Raw genomic sequence first — 20,000 nt, 5'->3', positions numbered from 1 at the left:
AAGTAAAATGTTAACATCGAAGACTAGGAGTGATAACACCTTTCCAAATAGACACTTCTATTTTTATTTCAATTGTAAAAAATAATTCCAAACAAGAGTCACCACCAACCCCATGACAACTCACCAGGCAAGGCCCTGCTCCCTTCTCCCCCCTCTTTGAAGTCCCTTGTGCCTAATCAGCAGCCTGGGGGAAGCACCCTGAGCTAATGCTAGCTTTCCCAAAGGGGGAGTTACACATGATGGGGGAGACTTGGCAAGGCTCGCCATCATTGGAAACTGCCTGAAGCCAACTGAAATAGTCCAGTCCAAAACTCCCAACCCTTCCTCTAACAGTCTCTACAGGTGACACTTTGGCTTGGGGCAGGGGAGGAGAGAGTGGGACCCGAGCAGCCTGGGGGCTTGCCTAGTTTCTCCTGGAACAAAGATAATCTGCTGTCTGTTAGGCTTATACTGTGGCAGGTCGGAGGCTGGATCTGTTAGTGCATTTAGTGCCTGTTGAGAAGGGTGGCCGAGCCTGGGATACTGAAGTCCATGAGAGCCCACCTCCCCCGTCACCTTCTGCTGAATAAGGGGCGTGGGAGGAGGATGCCCCACTGCTGGTTCTTGGCAGCTCTTCTGTGACCTCATGGGCCTCTTCCTCAGGAGTGCCAGAGAGCTTGAGTCCGGTAGGATCGGGGGTGACCCTGCGCTAAGACCCGGCCGCAGCTGAGGCCACAGCGTGGCTGGCCTAAGAGTAGCCCCCGGCCATCTGACTGGTGGCCGCATTGCTGCCCACTCCTCGCCAGGCCTGGAAGCTGAAGAAAGCACTCACTCCATAGGCAATCATCACCAGGCAGGCGAAAAACTGCAGGGGAGAAGAGAAGAGGCCCCGGGGTGGGTCAGAGGGCGCAAGGGGGCCGTGTGGGGACAGTGACGGCAGACCAAGAGGGTCTCCTTAGGTGGACTTGGGGGTAAAAGCTTGAGCAGCAGCCCCTTGAGTTAATCAGCCCTTGTTCTGGCAGCCACACCTACCACAGAGCTGGCATTATGGTCCAAGGGTCGGGGGACAACCACAGGCCAGACATGTCAGGCGGTACCCAGGCAGCCAAGAGCCTCCATCTGCTCGCTGTGATAGCACTGACCATGGGGTAACCTCGCACACCTAACAGGGACGGAACGCCCGCAGGGAACATTCAGGGCTGGGGATGTGGCCCAGCCTCACAAGGCCCTGTGGTTCTAGGACCAGAATTGAAAACAACAATAGAACAATAAGTAATAATACTCAAAAGGACTTTTCTGAGCCATTTTATGCAAATGTGTGTTTTCTGCAGCTTAGGTCTCAGTTCCCGAGAGGGAATTCACTAGTTTTAAAACCTCTCTTACTAGGAAGAAGGAAGACACGCAGGGTTGCCCTGTCCTGCACATGAACACAACTCCAGTTTCCTTGTCTGAAAAAGAACCCATAGCTCTAACTCTAGGGCAGAGTATACAGGGCCTTGAGGGTGGAGTGTGGATGGCCATTTGACACAGCCCAAGCTCGGGCTTTTTGTAAGAGAATACAAGTCAAAAATGCAGATAGAATGTGGTGATTAATAGCCACCCCAGGGTGACGTAAGGGTGGCACAGCAGAGGTCCACAGTGGTCCCAAGTGTTTAGGTCCCCCGGGTTCTGCTGTTCACTAAGGAAGACTGAGTGAGGCTGAGCCCACTGAGCGTCCAGTGACCACTCAGGAACCTGTGAGCACACAGAGGCCTGGACCGGTGGATCCCCTGCAGAAGGCTAGAGCCCTGGGAACAGACTTACCGAGGCAGCTGAGCGCTGGTTATATGGTCGGGAGCCCTTCAGGGACGTCAGGTCGACCGCGGCAGCGCACGAGATAAAGGCGGTAATATAGAGAACCGTGGCAGCGACAAAAAAGATCATTAACTGTAGGTGGAGGGGAGAGAGGCTGTAAAACATCCACAGGGACCATCACCACCCCTGAAGCTGAGTCAGAAACCCCTGCACGAAGGCCTGGAGTGCCAGGCTGCCAGGCAACCTCTAACCAGCTAAGGAAATGCAAGCCACTCCATGTGTGGCACGTGGACATACTCACACCCTCCCTATGACCACCTCAGCACCTGGCCTTGTGGCTGGCCCTAGGATGGGGCCTCACATCCCTCTCCCCACCAGTGGGAGAAATCCAAGACTCCTTTTGGCATTACCCTAAACTTGAGGCAAATCCCAGGGCCAGGACCTCAGGGAATCTGTATACAACATCAGGAAGACTGGATGTGAACCCTCAGGTGGCAGCTGGGCCCATTCCATACCCCCAGTTCATTCATTGTGCTATACATTTTTTCTTTAATTGCCAACATTTAAAAATTAAATTTCACATGAAAACTTAAAAATGTTTATATTAAAAATGTTCGATGCTTCTGAGCATGATGGCACACACCTGTCAACCCAGCACTAGGGAGGTATGGGCAGGCAGATCTCTTGAGTCTGAGGTCACGCTGGTGTACAGGGCAAATTCTAGGACAGCCAGGGCTACAAAGAAACCCTGTCTCAAAAAACCAAACCAAATCAAAATATTCAAAGCTGGGCATAGTAACTTAGGGGCGCCAACCTGTCCAGACACAGAGGCAGGAAGGCCATGAATTGCAGGGGTCAGCCCAGTCTACACATCAAAACTGTTTCCAAAAAGAAATAACCAACCTCAGGGAGGGGCGTGTATCTCCCTGGTAAAGCATTTGTGAGGCCCTGAGTTTAACCCTCTAGCACCACCAAAACAACAAACAAAATACCTCGAGGCTTGGCACCAATACTGCATCCCCTCAAGGCTGAAGCTGGACAGAGGCAGCTCCTCAGGGCCAGGTACATGCAAGGTTTCTGGAACCTTCCTGGCCCAGTTCACTAGTTCATCTTGCCTGGCCCTTTGAAGATTTGGCAGTCTCTGTCCCGGAGGAGTTGAGGTGTCACCCCCCAGCTCCCCTCCCAGCTCAGCCCTCCCTGCTGCCCTGCTGGTAAGAGTCCGAAAGCACAGATACAGAACCCAACTGGCCTCCTTCATGGAACGCTGTGCAGGAACCCATCCTGGCCTCAGAGACACGTCTCCCCCCCTGCAGGACTCTGCGTTAGGGGCCCGGGGATATTCAGAGGGGGCTAAACCCTTATCCAGGAGTCCAGCCGCCACCTCCTCAATCCCAAATCGTGTCCCCACGGACAGTGACCACCGCACACGCTGCCTGGCTCTGGCCAGTAACACAAGATCTAACAAACCCATTCTGTCTCAGCATGACTCACATTTCCTCTGATTAAACAGGCATTGAACTGTAAACAATCACTGCCTAGTCCCAGTCTCGCTCTTCTTACAATCATGTGCCTCTGTGCTCACTAAAAGGCTCAAACCCAGCTGCATGGGTTTTCCGGGTTCCAGGGGGAAAAAAAACAGCCATTTTCTGTGTCTGGCCAGGGTGCTTCCTCTAGTCAGAGGAGGCTGGCTTGAGACAAACCTGAGACACCCATCCTCTCCAGGGCTGCAGGCTGGAGGCAGCTGGTATCCATGCTAGGCCCCAGTCAGCGCTTGACACACTCAGACCTCCTAGCTCAAATTCTGACCACCCTCAAGAAGGTAGAGTACCTGCAATATCGGCCAGGGTATCTTGTGGATCTACTCAACAGACCCTTGCTGCTGGTCTTTCCCCAGGGCCAAAGTCAGGCACCTACTTCAATCATTAGCACATCTGCCCACCCCAGCTCTTCAAGCAGCTAAGAGGCAGGAGGATCTCTACCAACTTCCCCCTACCTCACATTTCGGAAGGTCAAGGGTCATTCACAGGCAAGAGGGCTCAGCCTAGAGCCACACAGTATCCCCGCCCCAGACTCACCACCAGTGGCCAGGGCACCATGTACAATTTCATGTGCAGCTGGAACAGGTAGATGATGAAGAAGACGATTGTCACCAGCCAGAGGAAGACCGCGACGAACATGACCCAGCCATAGGCAGGATACAGGTGGTATGGCGTGTCAGCAATCAAGGCCCACACCAGCAGCCCCAGCACCTACGGAAAAAACAGGGGGGAGTCTCTCAGAGCCCCACAGCTCCAGCTGGAGGCCCAGACCTTGGCAGCCTTTCTTGTTAACTCAAAAAAACCTTGGGCTAGCAAGATGGCTCAAAGGATAAAACGCTGGCCACAAGCCTGACAACCCGAGGTCAGTGCCTGGAACTCAAAGGTGTAAAGAGAGAACTGACTACCAAAAGTTGTCCTCTGACCTCTACTCACACGTGATGAAGAAGAAAAAAAAAAAGCTTCTTTTAAAAGAACCCTTGACTTGCCTGCTGCTGTATATCTCTGTGCTGGGGATCTTGCCCGGCCACTCTCCCCCGTCTTGTGCTGTGTGACATAAGGCCCTTCCCCGTGTCCCCACACACTAACACCCCAGGTGGAAACAGTGTTTCTCCCATGGAGTGTATGATCCTTATACCACTACTGTCCACAACAGTACAGGACCGCGGCTTTGTTACAGGTGCAGAAAAAAAAAAAAAAAAGACAGGGAGGCCAAAACCTGTAATCCCAACACTGGAGGAAAAAGCAGGAGTCTTATGAGTTCAAGGCCAACATCTACCTAGTGAGTTATAGGCCAGCCTGAGCCACGTGAAGCTGTCTCAAAACAAAACCCCTGTCTAAAATAGGGGGGAGAAGGGAGCTTCAAGATGGCTGTCAGGTAACAGGAGTTATTGCCCAGGCTTGAAAACCTGGATGCCTGACAGCCTGAGGTTACCTCCCCACCCCCGGAACCCACAGTGGAAAGATAATGCTCAGTCACTCCCAAAAGTCCTCCTCTGAGGCCTGAGCCCCAGCTTCCACACTCACACACACACACTAATAATAAATTGAATTTTAAAAACCTTGGGGGCTTGTTTTGTTTTTGAGACAGGATCTCATGATGTAGCCCAGGCTGGCCTGAAACTCACAGATATCCTCCTGCCACTGCCTCCGAATGCTGGGGTTAAAGGCTTGAGCTACCACACCTGGCTTTAAATACATTTTTAAATGAGAAGAGCCTGAGAGATGGCTTGGGGGATAAAGGCCCTTGCAACCACGCCTGATGACCTACATTTGAATGCCAACTCCTGCAAGTTGTCATCTGAAACAAGAGTGCTTATGTGCACATACAATAAATAAAAAGTGTAATAAAATGACTAGATCCCTTACAGGCCCTGTCCTCCCTCCCTTGAGCCACGGGGCCTTTGGAAAAAGAAAAAAAATCACGTTCCCAGGACATTCTCCACACAAATGGGAACAGTCTACATGTGCTTTTCTCGGCTCCGCGGTGACGTCTCCAGGGTTCTGAGTCCTCCCGCCTAATCAATGCTCCTCCCCTCCACCGCCCAGAACTCGGTTGTCTCTCCAACAGGTGTCGCCATCCTGTCTCACAAAGGGAGGCCCGGGGACTGTCTGTCGCACTGTTCCCCGGGATGGCGGGACATCCCCGACTGTGTATGCTGAGGCGAGCAGCGCGGACTCCGTTGAAAACCTGTGCCCCCTCCCACCTCTGCTCACAGCTATTCCTTGCTTCCGCACCTCGTTCGGACAGCGCAGGGACCACGCCCGCCTCAGGCGGCTCCTCAAAGCCCCACCGTGGGGTACGCTCAGTTTTACACGGTTTTCTTCCCCCGGAGTTCTGCCACACAGCACCAAACCCAGCGAGGTCCACACACAGGAGCAGGCACAGTCCAAGGAGCCTGGGCAAGGCCGAAGGCAAGTGCCATCCCTGGGGCTGTCCTAAGCCCCCTCCTCCTCCTCTTTGCTGGCTGAGGAACACCCACCCCTCTCTTGTCTGGAACTCGGCCACCATGGGTGCAGAAGTCTACTGTGGCTCCTGAGAAAGCCTCCTTTGCTGACGGAGACACAGAGGGCTTGTTCCTCCTCTGCCTGCGTGCGCACATGGAAGCCAGCGGCCCCAGTCCAGGGTGAGACCGTCTCAGTCAGGTAGTAGGAGCAAAGCTGTCGAGGCTGGTCTTGGGGAACAGGTCCCCGCCCCTGGCTGCCCACTCTGCCAACAGACCGCATCTAAAGAGAGGTCCTCACCAGAGGGCTCCTGACTCAAAGCTGGGGCCCTGCCAGCCACCTTCTCCCAAAACACCTCACCAAAGACTCTGGGAAGTTTCTTTGGTTTGGAATATGCACTTGCAGGGTAAGGCCAGAGACAGCCTGTGGCTGAGCAGGCCAAAGCGGGCTCGATACTTGCTCTCCCCAGCTAGGGTGAGCCTCGGATACCCCATGTCACACAGCACCCTTCCATCTGTCTTTGCCTCTGACCCTCACAAGCGGGCCCGGGGTGCTGGCCTCTGTGTCCACTTGACAGCGAAGAGGATGGACAGGACAGAGTAGCAGGGCCTTCCGAGCCTGTGGTCACATGCCAAACCGGAAACAAAGCCTCATTTAATTACAGCTCAGGGGCAAGAGAGGTAGGTCAGCAGGTGAAGGTGCTTGCCACCGAGTCGGACCACCTGAGATAGATAGACCCCAGAACCTCCGAGGTGGGGGAAAACTGACTCCTGAAAGTTGTCCTCTGACCCCGACATGTGCGCTTTGACATGCCCATGTCTACATGTACACAAACACACACACACACACACACACACGCACGCACGCACGCACGCACGCACGCACGCACGCACGCACGCATGCACATTCAGGACAAGATACCTGGGAATAGGCCCCACACGTACCTTTCTCCCCCCCTCCCCCCATTTCTCTTCCTACCCCAGTTCTCTCTTTCTTATCAAGGTCTCATTAGTCTGGACAGGCCCTGGACTCACACTTCCGCTCAAGCATGCGGCACCACACCTGGCCTACACACCCTTTACTCCCCACCCCAAATCACAGATCTCTGCCTCCCAAGTGATAGGATTAAGGGTGTGAGCCACCACTGTCTGGCCTCTATGTCTAATTTGGTGGCTGGCTCTGTCCTCTGATCCCCAGATAAGTTTATTAGGATACACAATATACCACCACACTAGAAAGTCCCAAACCCCCAGAACTGGGTGTGGTCATTTCTGTCAGGAGAATGAAGACTCCTTGGAACAACATCTCAGGCAGGCAGCTTCTCAGGTGAGAAACAGGAAGGCAGGCCAGCTAGGGACTGCCAGCTCCTAGGGGAAGTAGGTTCCGGGTCCCTCACCCTGCCACTGGCTTGGCTGGTTCCTACTATCTGAAAGGAAGTTAGAAAAGGCATCCATGTGAGAGTCGAGAAAAGGCCCGTGCATGTTTACACTCATGCCCTCCTCTTTCCAGGCTGTCTTACCAAGTTTCCACAAATGTTCAGGAGCCATACTGCACACTGTAGGTAAAAGATGGCTGAGCCTGGGACCCAGCTCTGCCTTGCCAGAGCTGTGAGAAAGGAGTTGCTGGGGGATGGATAAAGCAAAATGGGCTAGCCCCTTCCAAGGGCAGGGCTGTAGGAACTCGGGTGTCCCCACCCTGTCCCACCCCACCCCTGCTTTCCAGATCAGCAAACATGTAATAGAGATAAAGCAGTCGATAGGTAGGGGAATCTGTGACCCTTTGGGCTGTTCTGCCTGGCCTGGAGCCCAAGCAGGAGACTTGGTTTCTGCCCTAGAACAAGGAAGGTCCATTCCTCTTTTAGAACTCAACAAACAGGTTTCTCTTGGCCCTTAAACCGTCAGCCTGAGTATTTATTTCACTGACCCCTTGACTGATGTGGGTGGTCCTGCCAGGGAGGTTCCAGAAGCTGCAGGACCCCGAGACTCACTGAAATGCCACCTGGTGCAGATCCCACTCTAGCTGAAGCACCGGAAGCCTTGAGGGGGCCAGTTGTTCAGGGGTGGCAAAAGGCAGCGGGTCACTGGGAGCAGAGAATCGGGCCGGAGTTTCCAATTCTACTCCCTGACCCCGTGACCAGAACTCTGGGTCCAGAACATGGCTCACGGAGCTCACACGTCTCTCCAGCATGACCTGCCCCTGGGTGCCTCTCTTCACAAGCCTCCACTGTGTCAGGGTGTCCCACCCTCAGGGTGCTCCCACACCGGCAAGTTGGACCAGACCGAACACATAAACTGCTCAAATAAGCATGCTCACAGGGTGAGTGCTGTGGGAACCAGTCCGGGTGAGGAGGGGGACCAGAAGGGGGATCAATTTTGGATATAGGGCAGAGGAAGAGGAACCTGTGATAAGGGTTAGGGAAGCGAAGGAGGGCACAGAGAGAATCATGGGGGAACTCTAGAAGGGAATGCAACTCCACCTCCCACAGTCTGGGTCGCCTGGACCTCTGTGTCCATCCACCCTCGACTTTGTCGACAGTGTCAGACCCAAGTCGACTCACTGTCTGGCCTCAGGAGACTCACTTCACCTTTCTGGTCTAGGTCCTCATCTGGGGCACATGAAGGAGTTTTTTACTGGGTGAGGTTCAGGGACAGAAATGCCTACCCTGGTTACTGGGCAGGTGTGCCAGGCAGGTGGGCCCTGGGGCCACAGGGAAGGGGGTGTGGTTATGTGGTTTAGTAAAAACGCAGGAAAGCAATGGCAGAGGGGAGGGGGAACTTCCAGCGCAAGACGGCCACGCAGGTTGGAGAAAGGGCTGAGCGAGGCCTCTGGAACAGGAAGGCATGTTGCTGGTGGAAACCCAGCCCTAGGGAGCTAATGGCTGCACATGCTAGACAGGGGCTATATCCAGAGCCACTCCCAAGAGAGCTGCTAAGTCTTGAGGGGATGCTAGAAAGTGCTTGTTTGTGTTTTTAATTATGTGGCATCTTCAGTATTTAAATGTTAGCAGTTAAGCCAAATGTCTTTAGAAAGAGCGAGGGCCGGCCCTCCAAAGGTGAGTGGTGCCGCCAAGTCTTTCACAGGCCTCAGCAGCTGCTCCCCACTACGCTACCAGGAAACTGAGGCCCAGGGTGGACACATGACCCTTCCTGGGGTTCCCCCTCACTTAGGGCACAGCTAGGCAGCTGAGGACACACAGAACTTGGCCTAGCCTCGCCTGGCCTAGCCCAACCTCCACCCCCATCCTGGCCTTTCTCCCTACACTGAAAGGGACTTTATGGGGACAAAAAGTCACCCATTGTGTCACAGGAGACAAAGGGGCAAGAGACAGAGGCTCCAGGCGCCTGGGCAGGCCATACCACCACCACACACCGCCCCCTCTGTGCCAAAGGAGGTCTGGGGGAGGCACCTTGGAATGCCTGCCCTAGATATGAAGCATTCTAGAACACTGGGGCCATCCAGACCCCAAGGAAGACCAGGAAGCATCCAGCTGTCCCGTTCTGTATCTGAAACAGGCACACAAGAGTCACTCAGCCAGTGTACATTCCTAGGGCCAGTTCTGTGCCAGGCTGTTCCAGGTCCAGGGTAGTCAGCAGGGTGGTGGGCAGTGGGGCCTGGCCTGCAAGAATCCACCCGGACCTTGACTAACATCACAGTATTCCAGATGCAGCCTTCTCCAGGCAACCTGCTCTTCTCAAGTGCTAGGTCTAGAGTGTTTAAATCCCAGAGGTACAAGGGTTTACACACAAACACACGCTGACGGCTGAGTCATATGGACCTGAGATATATTCAACTACACGATCCCCAAGTGTCCTCAGTATTTGAGCAAAAAAACTTCCCAGCCGTTCTGATGGTACCCGTCTGTAATCCTGGCACTTGGGAGGTAGAGGCAGGAGAGTTGCCACAAGTCCGAAGCCAGCCGGGACTACGCAAGACCCTGTCCTGTCTCAATAACAACAATAAGTAACCAAATTTATTATTATATTTTATATAGCAGGAAATATATTTATGTAACCATATAAATAATATATAATATAAAATTTTATATATTATTATTTAGTAGGAAAATCTACCCAATGTGAACTCAGACTACTTCCTACATGACCCCAGCTGGAGCTCCATGCGGCCCTCTGCAGCAGCCTAGGCAGGTCTCTTTCGGGTCACATGCAGGCACACGAGGCAGGTGGAGGCTCTGTGACACCCACCCCCTACCCCTGCACCTCCCTGCCTCCCCATCCCCCCACCCCCGCCTCAATCTTTTCTGGCTCCCCAGCAAGTGGCAACCGTGCCTGAAAGGGTTTCAGAAACTTACAGCAGCCGGTCTGTGCCCCACTCCTTACTCTTCCCCAGGGGTCCCCAGAATGCCTGCCTGGGTCTTCCCAACACTAGGATCCCTCCAGCCGTGAAGGGCATCTCAGGACGGTCCCTTTCTGCTTGAGAAGGCCCAGGTAGAGCCTTTGTATTCACATACTCCAGCATCCAGCTGGCCAGGCCTCACTTCCTGGGCCTTCCTCTCTGGACCCAGCTGGGGGTGGCCTGAGCAGATCTCTCCCATCTCCATTCCCAGGAGGGGCCAGTGCCACCTCCCCCCCCTCCCGCCCCGACACACACCCCAGGCTGGCAGAAGAGAAGCCATCTGGTATCAGACATCATCCAGCCCCGTCATAGCTGAACTTCAGAGCAGCCTGTTTGCTGGGTCCCACCTGACCTTCAGCCCAGTCCTCTCTTGGAGACCCCGGTGTGCCACCCTGCCTCTCCTCCCTGAGCAAACAGAAGGAGCTCACCCTGCCCAGCAGCACAAGCCAAAGCCCTGCTCTGTCCGTACCAGGGCTGGGTCGGCGGCTGCCAAGGAAAACAGCCCCCGCCTAGGTTCACAGCAACCACAAAGAGAATGGTTGACAATGGTGCAGCCACCGCAGCCCGAGAGATGGCCGCTGCTCCATGCGCAGGATGACTTCGCAAATGTGAGCCCGTCCCTTCCTGAAACAGAGGTCACTTTCTGCTTACAGATGACTAGGAAAAACTCCCAGGTTCCCCAGCCAGAAGTCCGGCACTCGCTGCTGTGTGGCCCTGAGGAAAGTACCTCCCTCTCTGGTCCTGATAGGCATCCACACCCCTCACAGCTTTGAGCATAGCCATAACCTATGTGTGATTCCTCACTTCCCAACATTTTCATTTATCTTCTTCCCCTTCAGGTTTTCAAGGCAAGGTTTCTCTGTGTAACAGTCCTGGCTGTCCTGGACTTTATTTTGTAGATCAGGCTGGCCTTGAACTCACAGAGCTCTGCCTGCCTCTGCCTCCTGGATGTTGGGATTAAAGGCGTGAGCCGCCACTGTCCAGTGGAAAGAATCCTTAATGGTTGTTCATTTGTTAATTTTGGTTTTTAGAGACAGAGTCCTATTACTTAGCCCAAGATGGCTGGTATGTCTGTCCTATGTAGGCCAGGATGACCTTGAACTCACAAATCTCCTTCCTTAGCCTACTGATAGCTGGGACCACAGGCATGTGCCAACATGCCTCCACTTGTTATTTAATTTGGAATAAGTATTATAGGGCTGTCAAGATGGCTCTGGGTAAAGGTGCCTGCCACCCACTCTGATGATGCGAGTTCCATGCCTGAGACCCACATGGTAAGAAGAGAAACAACTCCCACGAGTTGTCCTCTGGCCTCTTTACTCATGTAGTAGCTTGCCTGTGACTTACACACACACACACACACACACACACACAAACACACACACACACACAAACACACACACACAAATAAATAAATAAATAAATAAATAAATAAATAATACTTAATTTAAATAATAACATTATTCAGATACTGCTTTTGGTTTTTGAGACCGAGGTCTCACTATGTAGTCTTGTATGGCCTGGAGGTCACTATGTAGACCAAGCTGGCTTCAGACTCACAGGGATCTGCCTGCCTCTGCCTCCTGCCTGCTGGGATTAAAGTAGTGTGCCCCACACCTGGCCCAATTTACAAGTTTTAAAGATCTTTCATGAAGGTGTGTTGCTACAATCACTGTTGTTACTCTCTTGCTGTGTTCAACTATGAAGTAACCTCTACCACAGCCCGTTTATGAAGAACTGTACCTAGGGCTCAGCCCAGTCTCAGAATGTGTCCTTATGGAAAAAGGTGACTATTGTATGCTAATCCACTGGAAAAGTCGCCGAGGCCGTCTCCTTGACATATGATCTGGCTGTGATTAATGCAGACGGCCAAGCTCAACACAGACCTTCTTAATGACATTGAATTGGGGGAAGGTCTCAACTTGACTCAATTTCCAGAAGCCAGAAAGAAAGAAAGGCATAGGGGACCCTCAATAACAACAAAATCACACTTTGAAACAAGCATCCTGAGAGGGCCAGGTGTGGTGGAATACCTGGGGTCTGTTTGGGAGATGAAGGCAGGAAGGTCAGAAGTTCAAGAGCAGGCTCAGCTACTTGGCCATGTCTCAACAAAACCCATGAACAAAGTACGGTAAGTAAAGATGGATAGATAGATAGATAGATAGATAGATAGATAGATAGATAGATAGATAGATAGATGAGTAAATAAAACCAAGCGGAAGGACCATCTGTAAATCTTCTAAAACTTCTCCAACAGGCCAGAGGAAGTCCAGCATTTCTGCAGAGGACACAAACAGCTGAGACAATTTCTCTTTAAAGCCCTGCCCACCCCTAGGAGGACGGGGACAGACTAACCCCACACATCGACCTGCCACCTCTGCCTATCAGATTGGGGTGCGTCCAGGAGTGTGTCATATGACTGGCTAGGGTGGCCATGGGAGCAGGTACCTACTGGAGACAGGACACAGCTGTGACCTCCGTGGAGGGCACTGGGCATTCTCCATCCCAATCCCAGATGCAGGGTGTGGTGGCGCAGGCCTGTCTTCTCGGCTACTAGAGAGGCTGAGGCAAGAGGGTTGTAAGTTCAGGTCCAGCCTAGGCTACAAAGTGAGTTCAAGGCCAGCCTGGGCAACTTAAGGACACCCTGTCTCAAGATTGAAAAGAGTAAAAAGAAGGCTGGGAGTGTGTTAAAATGAAATGCTGGTAAGAGCACTGGCTGCTCTTCCAGAGGACCCGGGTTTGAATCCCAGCATTTCACATGGCGGCTCACAACTGTCTGTAACTCCAGTCCCAAGAAATCCAAGTCTCATCTCTTCATACACATAAAAGAATCTGCAGCCTGACCCTCAGGGGTAAATTAGTAGCTTAGCATCTTTAGTCCCCAACATCATAAAAATATAAAAAATATGAAGATGAAGGTTTGAAAAAGCCCCAAATACACACAGCTTCCTGTGCCCCGAAGTAGGACCCATCTTTGTGGGATGGGGGTGTGGGTGGGCGTGGTCCCCGAACTGTGCCACTCATCACGATCCACGGGGCTTTTCATTGAGGCTGGAGTTCCGCCCCGTCACACGCGTTCCCCCAGCCCTCCTGCCCCAGTACACATGCACTGGTGAGGACAGTTGGGACTTGGCCAGATAGGAAAAAGACCACATTTTATTGATTTCTCTTTGTACCATTGGGATGTTTGGCTGTACGTCTGATTTTGTTGTTGTTTTTAAAGAGCCACCCCTCCCCCCAAGACAGGGTTTCTCTCCCTGACTGTCCTGGAACTCTCTCTGTAGACCAGGCTGGCCTCACACTCGAGATCTGCCTGCCTCTGCCTCAATAGTGCTGGGATTAAAGGCGGGATCAAGGCCCCACCGCCCAGTAGAACAAACATTTAAAAAATGCAATGACTGGTCTGTAGAAAAGTTGAGACGTAGCCAAACGAACAGAGGCTGCAAAGACACCAGAGCCACTCCATGGCAGCTAAAGCGGCATGTGGCACAAATAACCCCCACACCAGACAGATCGTAAAGCCGTCGCCGGTGTTCGAAAGCCACGCCTTTACTCATTTAATTGTGTGTATACACATGGGCATTCCCCCGCCACAGTGCCCTTATGGAGGTCGGACACAAACTGCCAGAGTCGGGTCTTCTACCGTGTGGGTTGTCAGGCTTGGTCACAGAAGCTGTTGTCTGCTGCGACATCTCACTCCCCGACCCCGCTCCCAGACCATCAGTGTTTAATTTAAATGCATAGAAATTTAATAAATTTAAATGCATAGAAAAGGGACAGGAAATGCTCTAAAATACCTGCCCTGGTAAGGAGAGGGGCTGGATCCAAGGACAACTTTAGCACTGTTGGCAGATTTATGTCTTTATTTTTTTTTTTTTTTTTTGAGATAGGGTCTATGTAGCCCAGGCTGGCCTTAGCTGCCTTGAGTTTCTTTAGTCTCCTGAATGCTGGGTTACATACACACACACCACAACTGGCAGAATTTTTCTTTGGGGGGGCGGGGTTTCAAGACAGGGTTTCTCTGTGTAGCTTTGGAACCTGTCCTGGATTTCACTCTGTAGACCAGGCTAGCCTCGAACTCACAGAGATCCGCCTGGCTCTGCCTCCCAAGTGCTGGGATTAAAGGCGTGCTCCACCACTGCCCAGCTTGTTTTTATTTTTTAAAGGAGAGTATATGCATATGCTCAATAGGTAACTACAAATAAATTCCCAAAGCTATCACACTCTTGCCCAGTGAGTAGGAGTGTGGCAGGAATTATCCATACAGGGCACTGTGGTTTCTGCACAGGAACCTGCAGGCTCCATTGAGACTACTAAAGAACTTCACTCAGATCCGTGCTAAGGAAGCCCCCAATACTGTCACCCCAGTTCCATCCGCCACTGCTCACATCTGTTCAGAAACACAGCAGGCCCTTCTTGGAGGTCAGAGCTCTTTTGGGCCTTGTCCTGTCCCTCCATGGAGAAACCAGCCTGCCTGTTGGGCAGACATAGAGCCAGAATCACCAGGAAGGGCTTCCTCATGTCCCCAAGAGCAGAGGATGAAGGAAGCCTTGAAGGCTGAGCTCCTAGTCCCCAGAAACATTCAAGGTTGCCTCGGAGCCCTAGACTCTTAGGGCCAGTGAATCCTGCCTTCACTCCATCAAGGGCCAAGCGAAGCCCTTGGCAGGCCCCACATCTCCAGCCACCATCACCATTTTACAGACAAGGGTATGGGGGTGGGGTGGGGAATTAAGAACTTCTCTAGGGTCCCAAGTTGAAGGAGACAGAATCGAGATTTGAACCCAAGACCTCTGCTTCCAGGCCTACACTGTTCTCAAAGAAACCTCAGAGCACTGTAGCAGCAGAGGAGGCCTCTAATCTGAACTGTGTGGCTGCTCCCAATCCTAGGAGGAAGGCTAGGAAGTGCTCAACACCCCCATTCCCTCAAGGCATCCATCATATAGTCCCCCTGTCCAGAGCACTAGGGCTTAATCCATGGTCGCTCCTAAATTCCCTCCCCCAAAACAGGGTTTTACTGTTTAGCTCAGGCTGGCCTCAAATCTATGATCCTCCTGTTTCAGCCTCTCACTCATTCACAGAAGCACCAGGGTTACAGGCCTGTGTGTCACCACACCCTGCTAGAACCTTCTTCTGAAACCCCATCCATCTAGACAGACTCTTCAGAGCTCACCTCTGCCAGGAAGCCCTCCCCAAAAGCCTGGGCAGTCTTCCTTCCTGATACAGTCATCCTCCTGTAAAGCCCTCTAGGAACCCAGACCCCCAAATAAAGGCAACAGGAAACAATGCTGGAGCTAGGCTTCAGATGGCCAGATCTGAGTGCAAATCCTACCAATGGGCAGCAGCCTTGCTGCATGCCACACACACACACCCCACCCATGGTCATGTGACTTTGCTCAAGTGCCTCTGTGCTTATCACTGAGTTCCAGGTAAGATCATTATTTGTCCCAAAGCTGGGGCCAGGGGAGGAGTTAAAATTAGCAAAAAGACGGGCACTTCACTTCCATATTCTTCATACTTTTTCTAAAGTGGTTAGGATGCACCATGGGTGCGTACACATGTATCACCAGCCACATACACAGTATCCATCCACCCCCTTGGCACACAAAGAACTGTAGCACAAGGCGTTCTGGCGCTTCAGGACTAGAAGAGTTGTTTCTGGGACCCACTTGCCTGCCTGTTTAGAAGCTAGCTATGAAGGTTCGTGTTTCTCCTTTTGCTTACATGACTAGGAAGCTCAGCCACAAACCAACAGTTTAAACCTGCAGGCTTCCTGCTAGGCAAGGTCTCTAAAGTCAGTTTCTCTCTCCCAACCATCAGGTTTTAGAAATACACTAACTCTTCTGATTTAGCCGTTAACAGCACCATCTGATATTTGTTCTGGGACTGGAGGGGGATGGGTAAGGCTACAGAGTACACCCAGACATCTGTACACCGAGGCAGGTTCTGCTGGCCAACTACCATGCTGGATGACCAACGATGCTTTGCTGGAGTAGCTTCGGCTTCCTGCTCACCCACCTCACCAGCACCGCAGGACACTCTATACCCTGGGGTACGGAGCAACCTGGGCAGCGAGGAGCATCATGCCCTCCGTTACTGCCTCCTTCAAGCGGCCTTCCCTGATCCCCAGGGGCAGGCACTAGGCATGGAGTTTCTCCCACATCCTCTCAAGTGTCACACCCACACACGGCAAGAGCAAACCAATATAGTAATAAAGAGTAGGGGCCAGAGAAGTCAGAAAAACCATTCCCAGGAAGTGAGTGATTAGAAAAAAAAAAACTTCTGAGCCTCTTTTTTTTTTTTTTTTTTTTTTTTTTTTTTTTTTTTTTTCATGTTAAGAGGAGAAAATCAAGCCAGGTGGTGTTGGCAGCGCTCGCCTTAATCCCAGCACTCGGGAGGCAGAGGCAGGTGGATCTCTGTGAGTTCAAGGCCAAGCTGATCTACAAAGGAAGTTCCAGGAAACAAAACACAAAGAAAGAAAGATGCCTAACCAAAAGGTCTAGGCTAGCCTCCAGTGGCTTCCCAGCGATCTGGTGCAGGTCTGTGCCCCTCCCCCATCTTGGCCCCAGGGGAGTAGTAGGTTGCCAGTAGGTTGCCACAGAAACATCTTAGGAAACAGCGGCTCAGATAAGCAGACTCCAAGTACAGTCTCCAAGTGAAGTCTATGGAACCAATATGGGGAAGGAGCTAGGGAGTAAAAGGAACCTATCACTTCACACCCCGATGCCACAGTGCTCCCAAACCTCCATAGCTCACCAAGACCCCAGCTCTGGCCTGGGATGCATAAGATGCAGACCAGAAACTGATGCTTCAACTCCTGCTCAGCCTGTGAGCTCCTCTCCTCACCTCCACTCAGCTCTGCCATCTGCAATCCCTCCACCATTCCCTGCACTGCCCCAGCCTCCCATTCCAGTGAAGGCCCAGCTCAAAGCTAGCCTTCTACCCCGGCCTCCCCCTCCCCCCCCCCCCCACGAAGCCGACGGAGAGCAGACTAGACCTCTCTCCTCCCTGTCCCTTCCACAAGTCACTTAGCTCCTCCCAGGCCAGCCCAAAGCTGACCCTCAGGTGTGGGGTTCAAAGAGCCCAGAAAGAAACCCCTGGTGTGGTGGTGCCAGAGAGTAATCCAACCCTTGGAAAGATCTAGTTCAAGGCTAGCTTCCGCTACACAAGGAGTTTGAAGCCAGCTTCAGCTACAGAGAGAATTTAAGACCAATCTGGGCTACATGCGACCCTGTCTCAAAAACAAAAAGTAAACCCGATAAAACAAAACAAAACCAACCAACCAGACAAACCAATTACCGAGAGCCCAACACTCCTGGGTTGACAGTATCTATTGCTGCAGATTTAAATTGGTCCCAGAAGCCGGCATCATGCCACCCGTCCCCAATCTCATCAAAGTCAAACAAGACCCAAAAAAGCATTCCGGGAGAAGATTTTTAAAATGCAAATTTCTTGCTGCACTTCCGGAGATTCAAAGAGCAATTTCACATTTTTTTTTCCGGGGGTGGGGCCCAAGAATCTGAATTTTAAACAAACCCAGGCAGGAGATGGAGAAGGATAAAGGGTGAGGGCTCACGAAGGAAGATCAGAAATCCCGAAACCAAGGCAGCAGGCCCCAGGTGGCCGCTCCCCTGGAGAGCAGGGGAGACCTAATCTCTGCTGAGGGCCTCCAGGTTCCCCAGCCTGGCCCTGGCAGCCTGGCCCTGGCAGCCTGGCTCGATGTGCCCACCCACTGGAGGGATGGTAATAGAAAGGGATCTAACCTTATTCCAGTGCCACCCTATGCCTCTGCCAGTGGACCTCAATTTTTGGAGACCGCTCCCCAGGGGCAGCCACAGGCCTCCAGAGCCTCACTGGAGGGTACCGTGAAAAGATAGCTGACAGCTCAGGATGCACCCAAGGGGAAGGGGCACTCCTTGGGTCCTTAGCTAGGGCCAGCAGAGAGATCCAGGAGTGGCAGGAGCGTGGCTTCTGGCCTCCCGCGAATCTCCACAGCCCAGAGCAGGAGACTGAACCCGCGGGCCCTGGGCAGGTGCCTCGGAGGGAGCCACCGATGTGTTGTCCTGCCCTGTCCGGGAGGGCTTCCGGGCTGCCTCACTGAGCGGCTGCAGCCGAGTGAAGAATTGGGCAGTGGACTTTGCCTGGCGGAGAAGGCCGTGAGCCGGTCCCAGAGGGAAAGGGGGCAGGGCAAAAGGAGAGGAACAGACTGGCGGACAGTTGTGCCCGGCGATCTCAGCTGCGGTTTCGCCGCGGGAACCACCCAGGTAGGGTGTGGGGGTCCCCTCCATATGAGTCTTACTGCGCTCTCGGTGATGCCACACGGGCGTCCCGAGGTGCGAGGTTCCAGGCGATCTCGGGGGCGTGCGTCCCAGGGGGGGGGTTCCCTGGAGAGTCCCCCATCCCGTCACCGAGCTACCCCGCTCACCAGCTGCAGTAGCGCAAGCACCCCGAGGGCGGAGCGCACGAAGCCCAAGTCGGGCCGCAGCGCTGACACCGACGCTCCCACGCCCTGCGCTGGGCTGCTTGTCCTCGTGCTCACTTTCGACGGGAACTCGGCCATGGCGTTCGGGAGCCCACGACGCTCCGGCCGCGCTCCCGGCGCTGCTCCGGGGCTGCGACTGCGGCTCCCGAGGCAGGCTCTGCCAGGGATCCCTAGGCAGAGCCGACAGGTGCGCGACGCCCCGCCCCGAGACGCCAAAGGCCCCGCCCCTATCTGGGGCCCCACCCCTTAACCCTCGGCTCGCCTCGCTGCTCTGGATAGCAGTCTCGAAGTCCTGGTCAGCAGACCCATCTACCAGTGGCCTCGCTCTCTCTCACGTAGTCCTAGGGTGCTGTGTATCCTTGGGCAATCCCTTGCGCCCCCTTAGGAGGAAAGCGGGTCTCTGTGAATCAGCGTCCAGGAAAGGTCCATCCAGACTAGGGGTACGCAGTGGAGGACTGTCCTTTCTAGACTGCCGGTGGGTTCCTTTCTAAGAGATAAAGCAAACCAGGGAGATGACCTACACCGGTAATCTCAGCGCCCAAGAGGAGTGGAGGAGAGGGGATCTCGGAAAATTCAAGGCTAACCTGGCTGTATAATGAATTCCAGGCTTATCTAGGCTACAGGGTGAGACCCTGCCTCAACACAAACAGGGCCTGCCTGAGCTAGAGTAAGCTCAGAGACAGGCTGGGCAACTTCCTGGGCTGCTGTTTCAAGGTTTTATTTTATTTGTTTGTTTTTTTCGAGACAGAGTTTCTCTGTGTAAAAGAGAACTCTCTCTGTAAACCAGGCTGGCCTCAAGCTCGTAGAGATCTACCTGTCTCTGCCTCCCAAGTGCTGGGATTAAAGGTGTGTGCCAAATTCTAAAAATACAAAAAAGGTTGGGGACGGAGCTACACGGCAGAGTGCTTTCCTAGTGTAGCGGTACAGGCACTGCGTATAGTAACTTAGAGACGGCTGAACATTGGCTCCTCCTCTGTCCTAGAGCGCGGACTGGTGCTCACTTTGAAGAACTATTTGAAGAGAGCAAATGAAATGTCCCGTGGAAACCTGCAACTGTGTCAGGGAGGGTTGCCCTGGAGCGGGGAGGTGATGCTGGGTTTCACTGCTGTGGCGTGCACAGACATGTCGAGCCACAGAGGTTTGCACAGACAATTTGTGCATTCTTCACCATCGACAGCTAGACCAGTCCTTCATGGGTCCCACTGTCTATGTGGGACAAGCAATAAGTGACAGGTGGTAGACCAGGGAGGGGAAATTAATTGAGGTAGTGACAACCGCTGCTGTGACTGAATCAAGCAGGGAGGAGACAGAGTGAGCAGGAGATTCTTAGATAGGATGGCTGACTTAGGGTTTCTGTTACTGTGATGAACACCATCACCAAAAGCAACTTGGAAAGGGTTTATTTGGCTTGCATT

At 53.0% G+C, this 20,000-nt stretch overlaps 1 protein-coding gene across 1 annotated transcript; it reads right to left on the bottom strand.

Moving 5' to 3' along the window:
- Window positions 1–40: 40 nt before the first annotated feature.
- Pllp (plasmolipin) lies at window positions 41–18,766 on the bottom strand. The gene is made up of 4 exons (XM_006985227.4): window positions 18,529–18,766; window positions 3,849–4,022; window positions 1,783–1,905; window positions 41–844 (listed from the first exon to the last, which is right to left on the bottom strand). The coding sequence occupies exons 1-4, from the start codon at window positions 18,661–18,663 to the stop codon at window positions 728–730; spliced, it is 549 nt and encodes a 182-aa protein (XP_006985289.1). The 5' UTR covers window positions 18,664–18,766; the 3' UTR covers window positions 41–727.
- Window positions 18,767–20,000: the final 1,234 nt, after the last annotated feature.

Source organism: Peromyscus maniculatus, chromosome 5 (genome assembly GCF_049852395.1).
Source record: "Peromyscus maniculatus bairdii isolate BWxNUB_F1_BW_parent chromosome 5, HU_Pman_BW_mat_3.1, whole genome shotgun sequence".
Taxonomy (NCBI): Eukaryota; Metazoa; Chordata; class Mammalia; order Rodentia; family Cricetidae; genus Peromyscus; species Peromyscus maniculatus.
The sequence above is the reverse complement of the archived record's forward strand: the minus strand, read 5'-3'. Positions and strand labels throughout refer to the sequence as shown.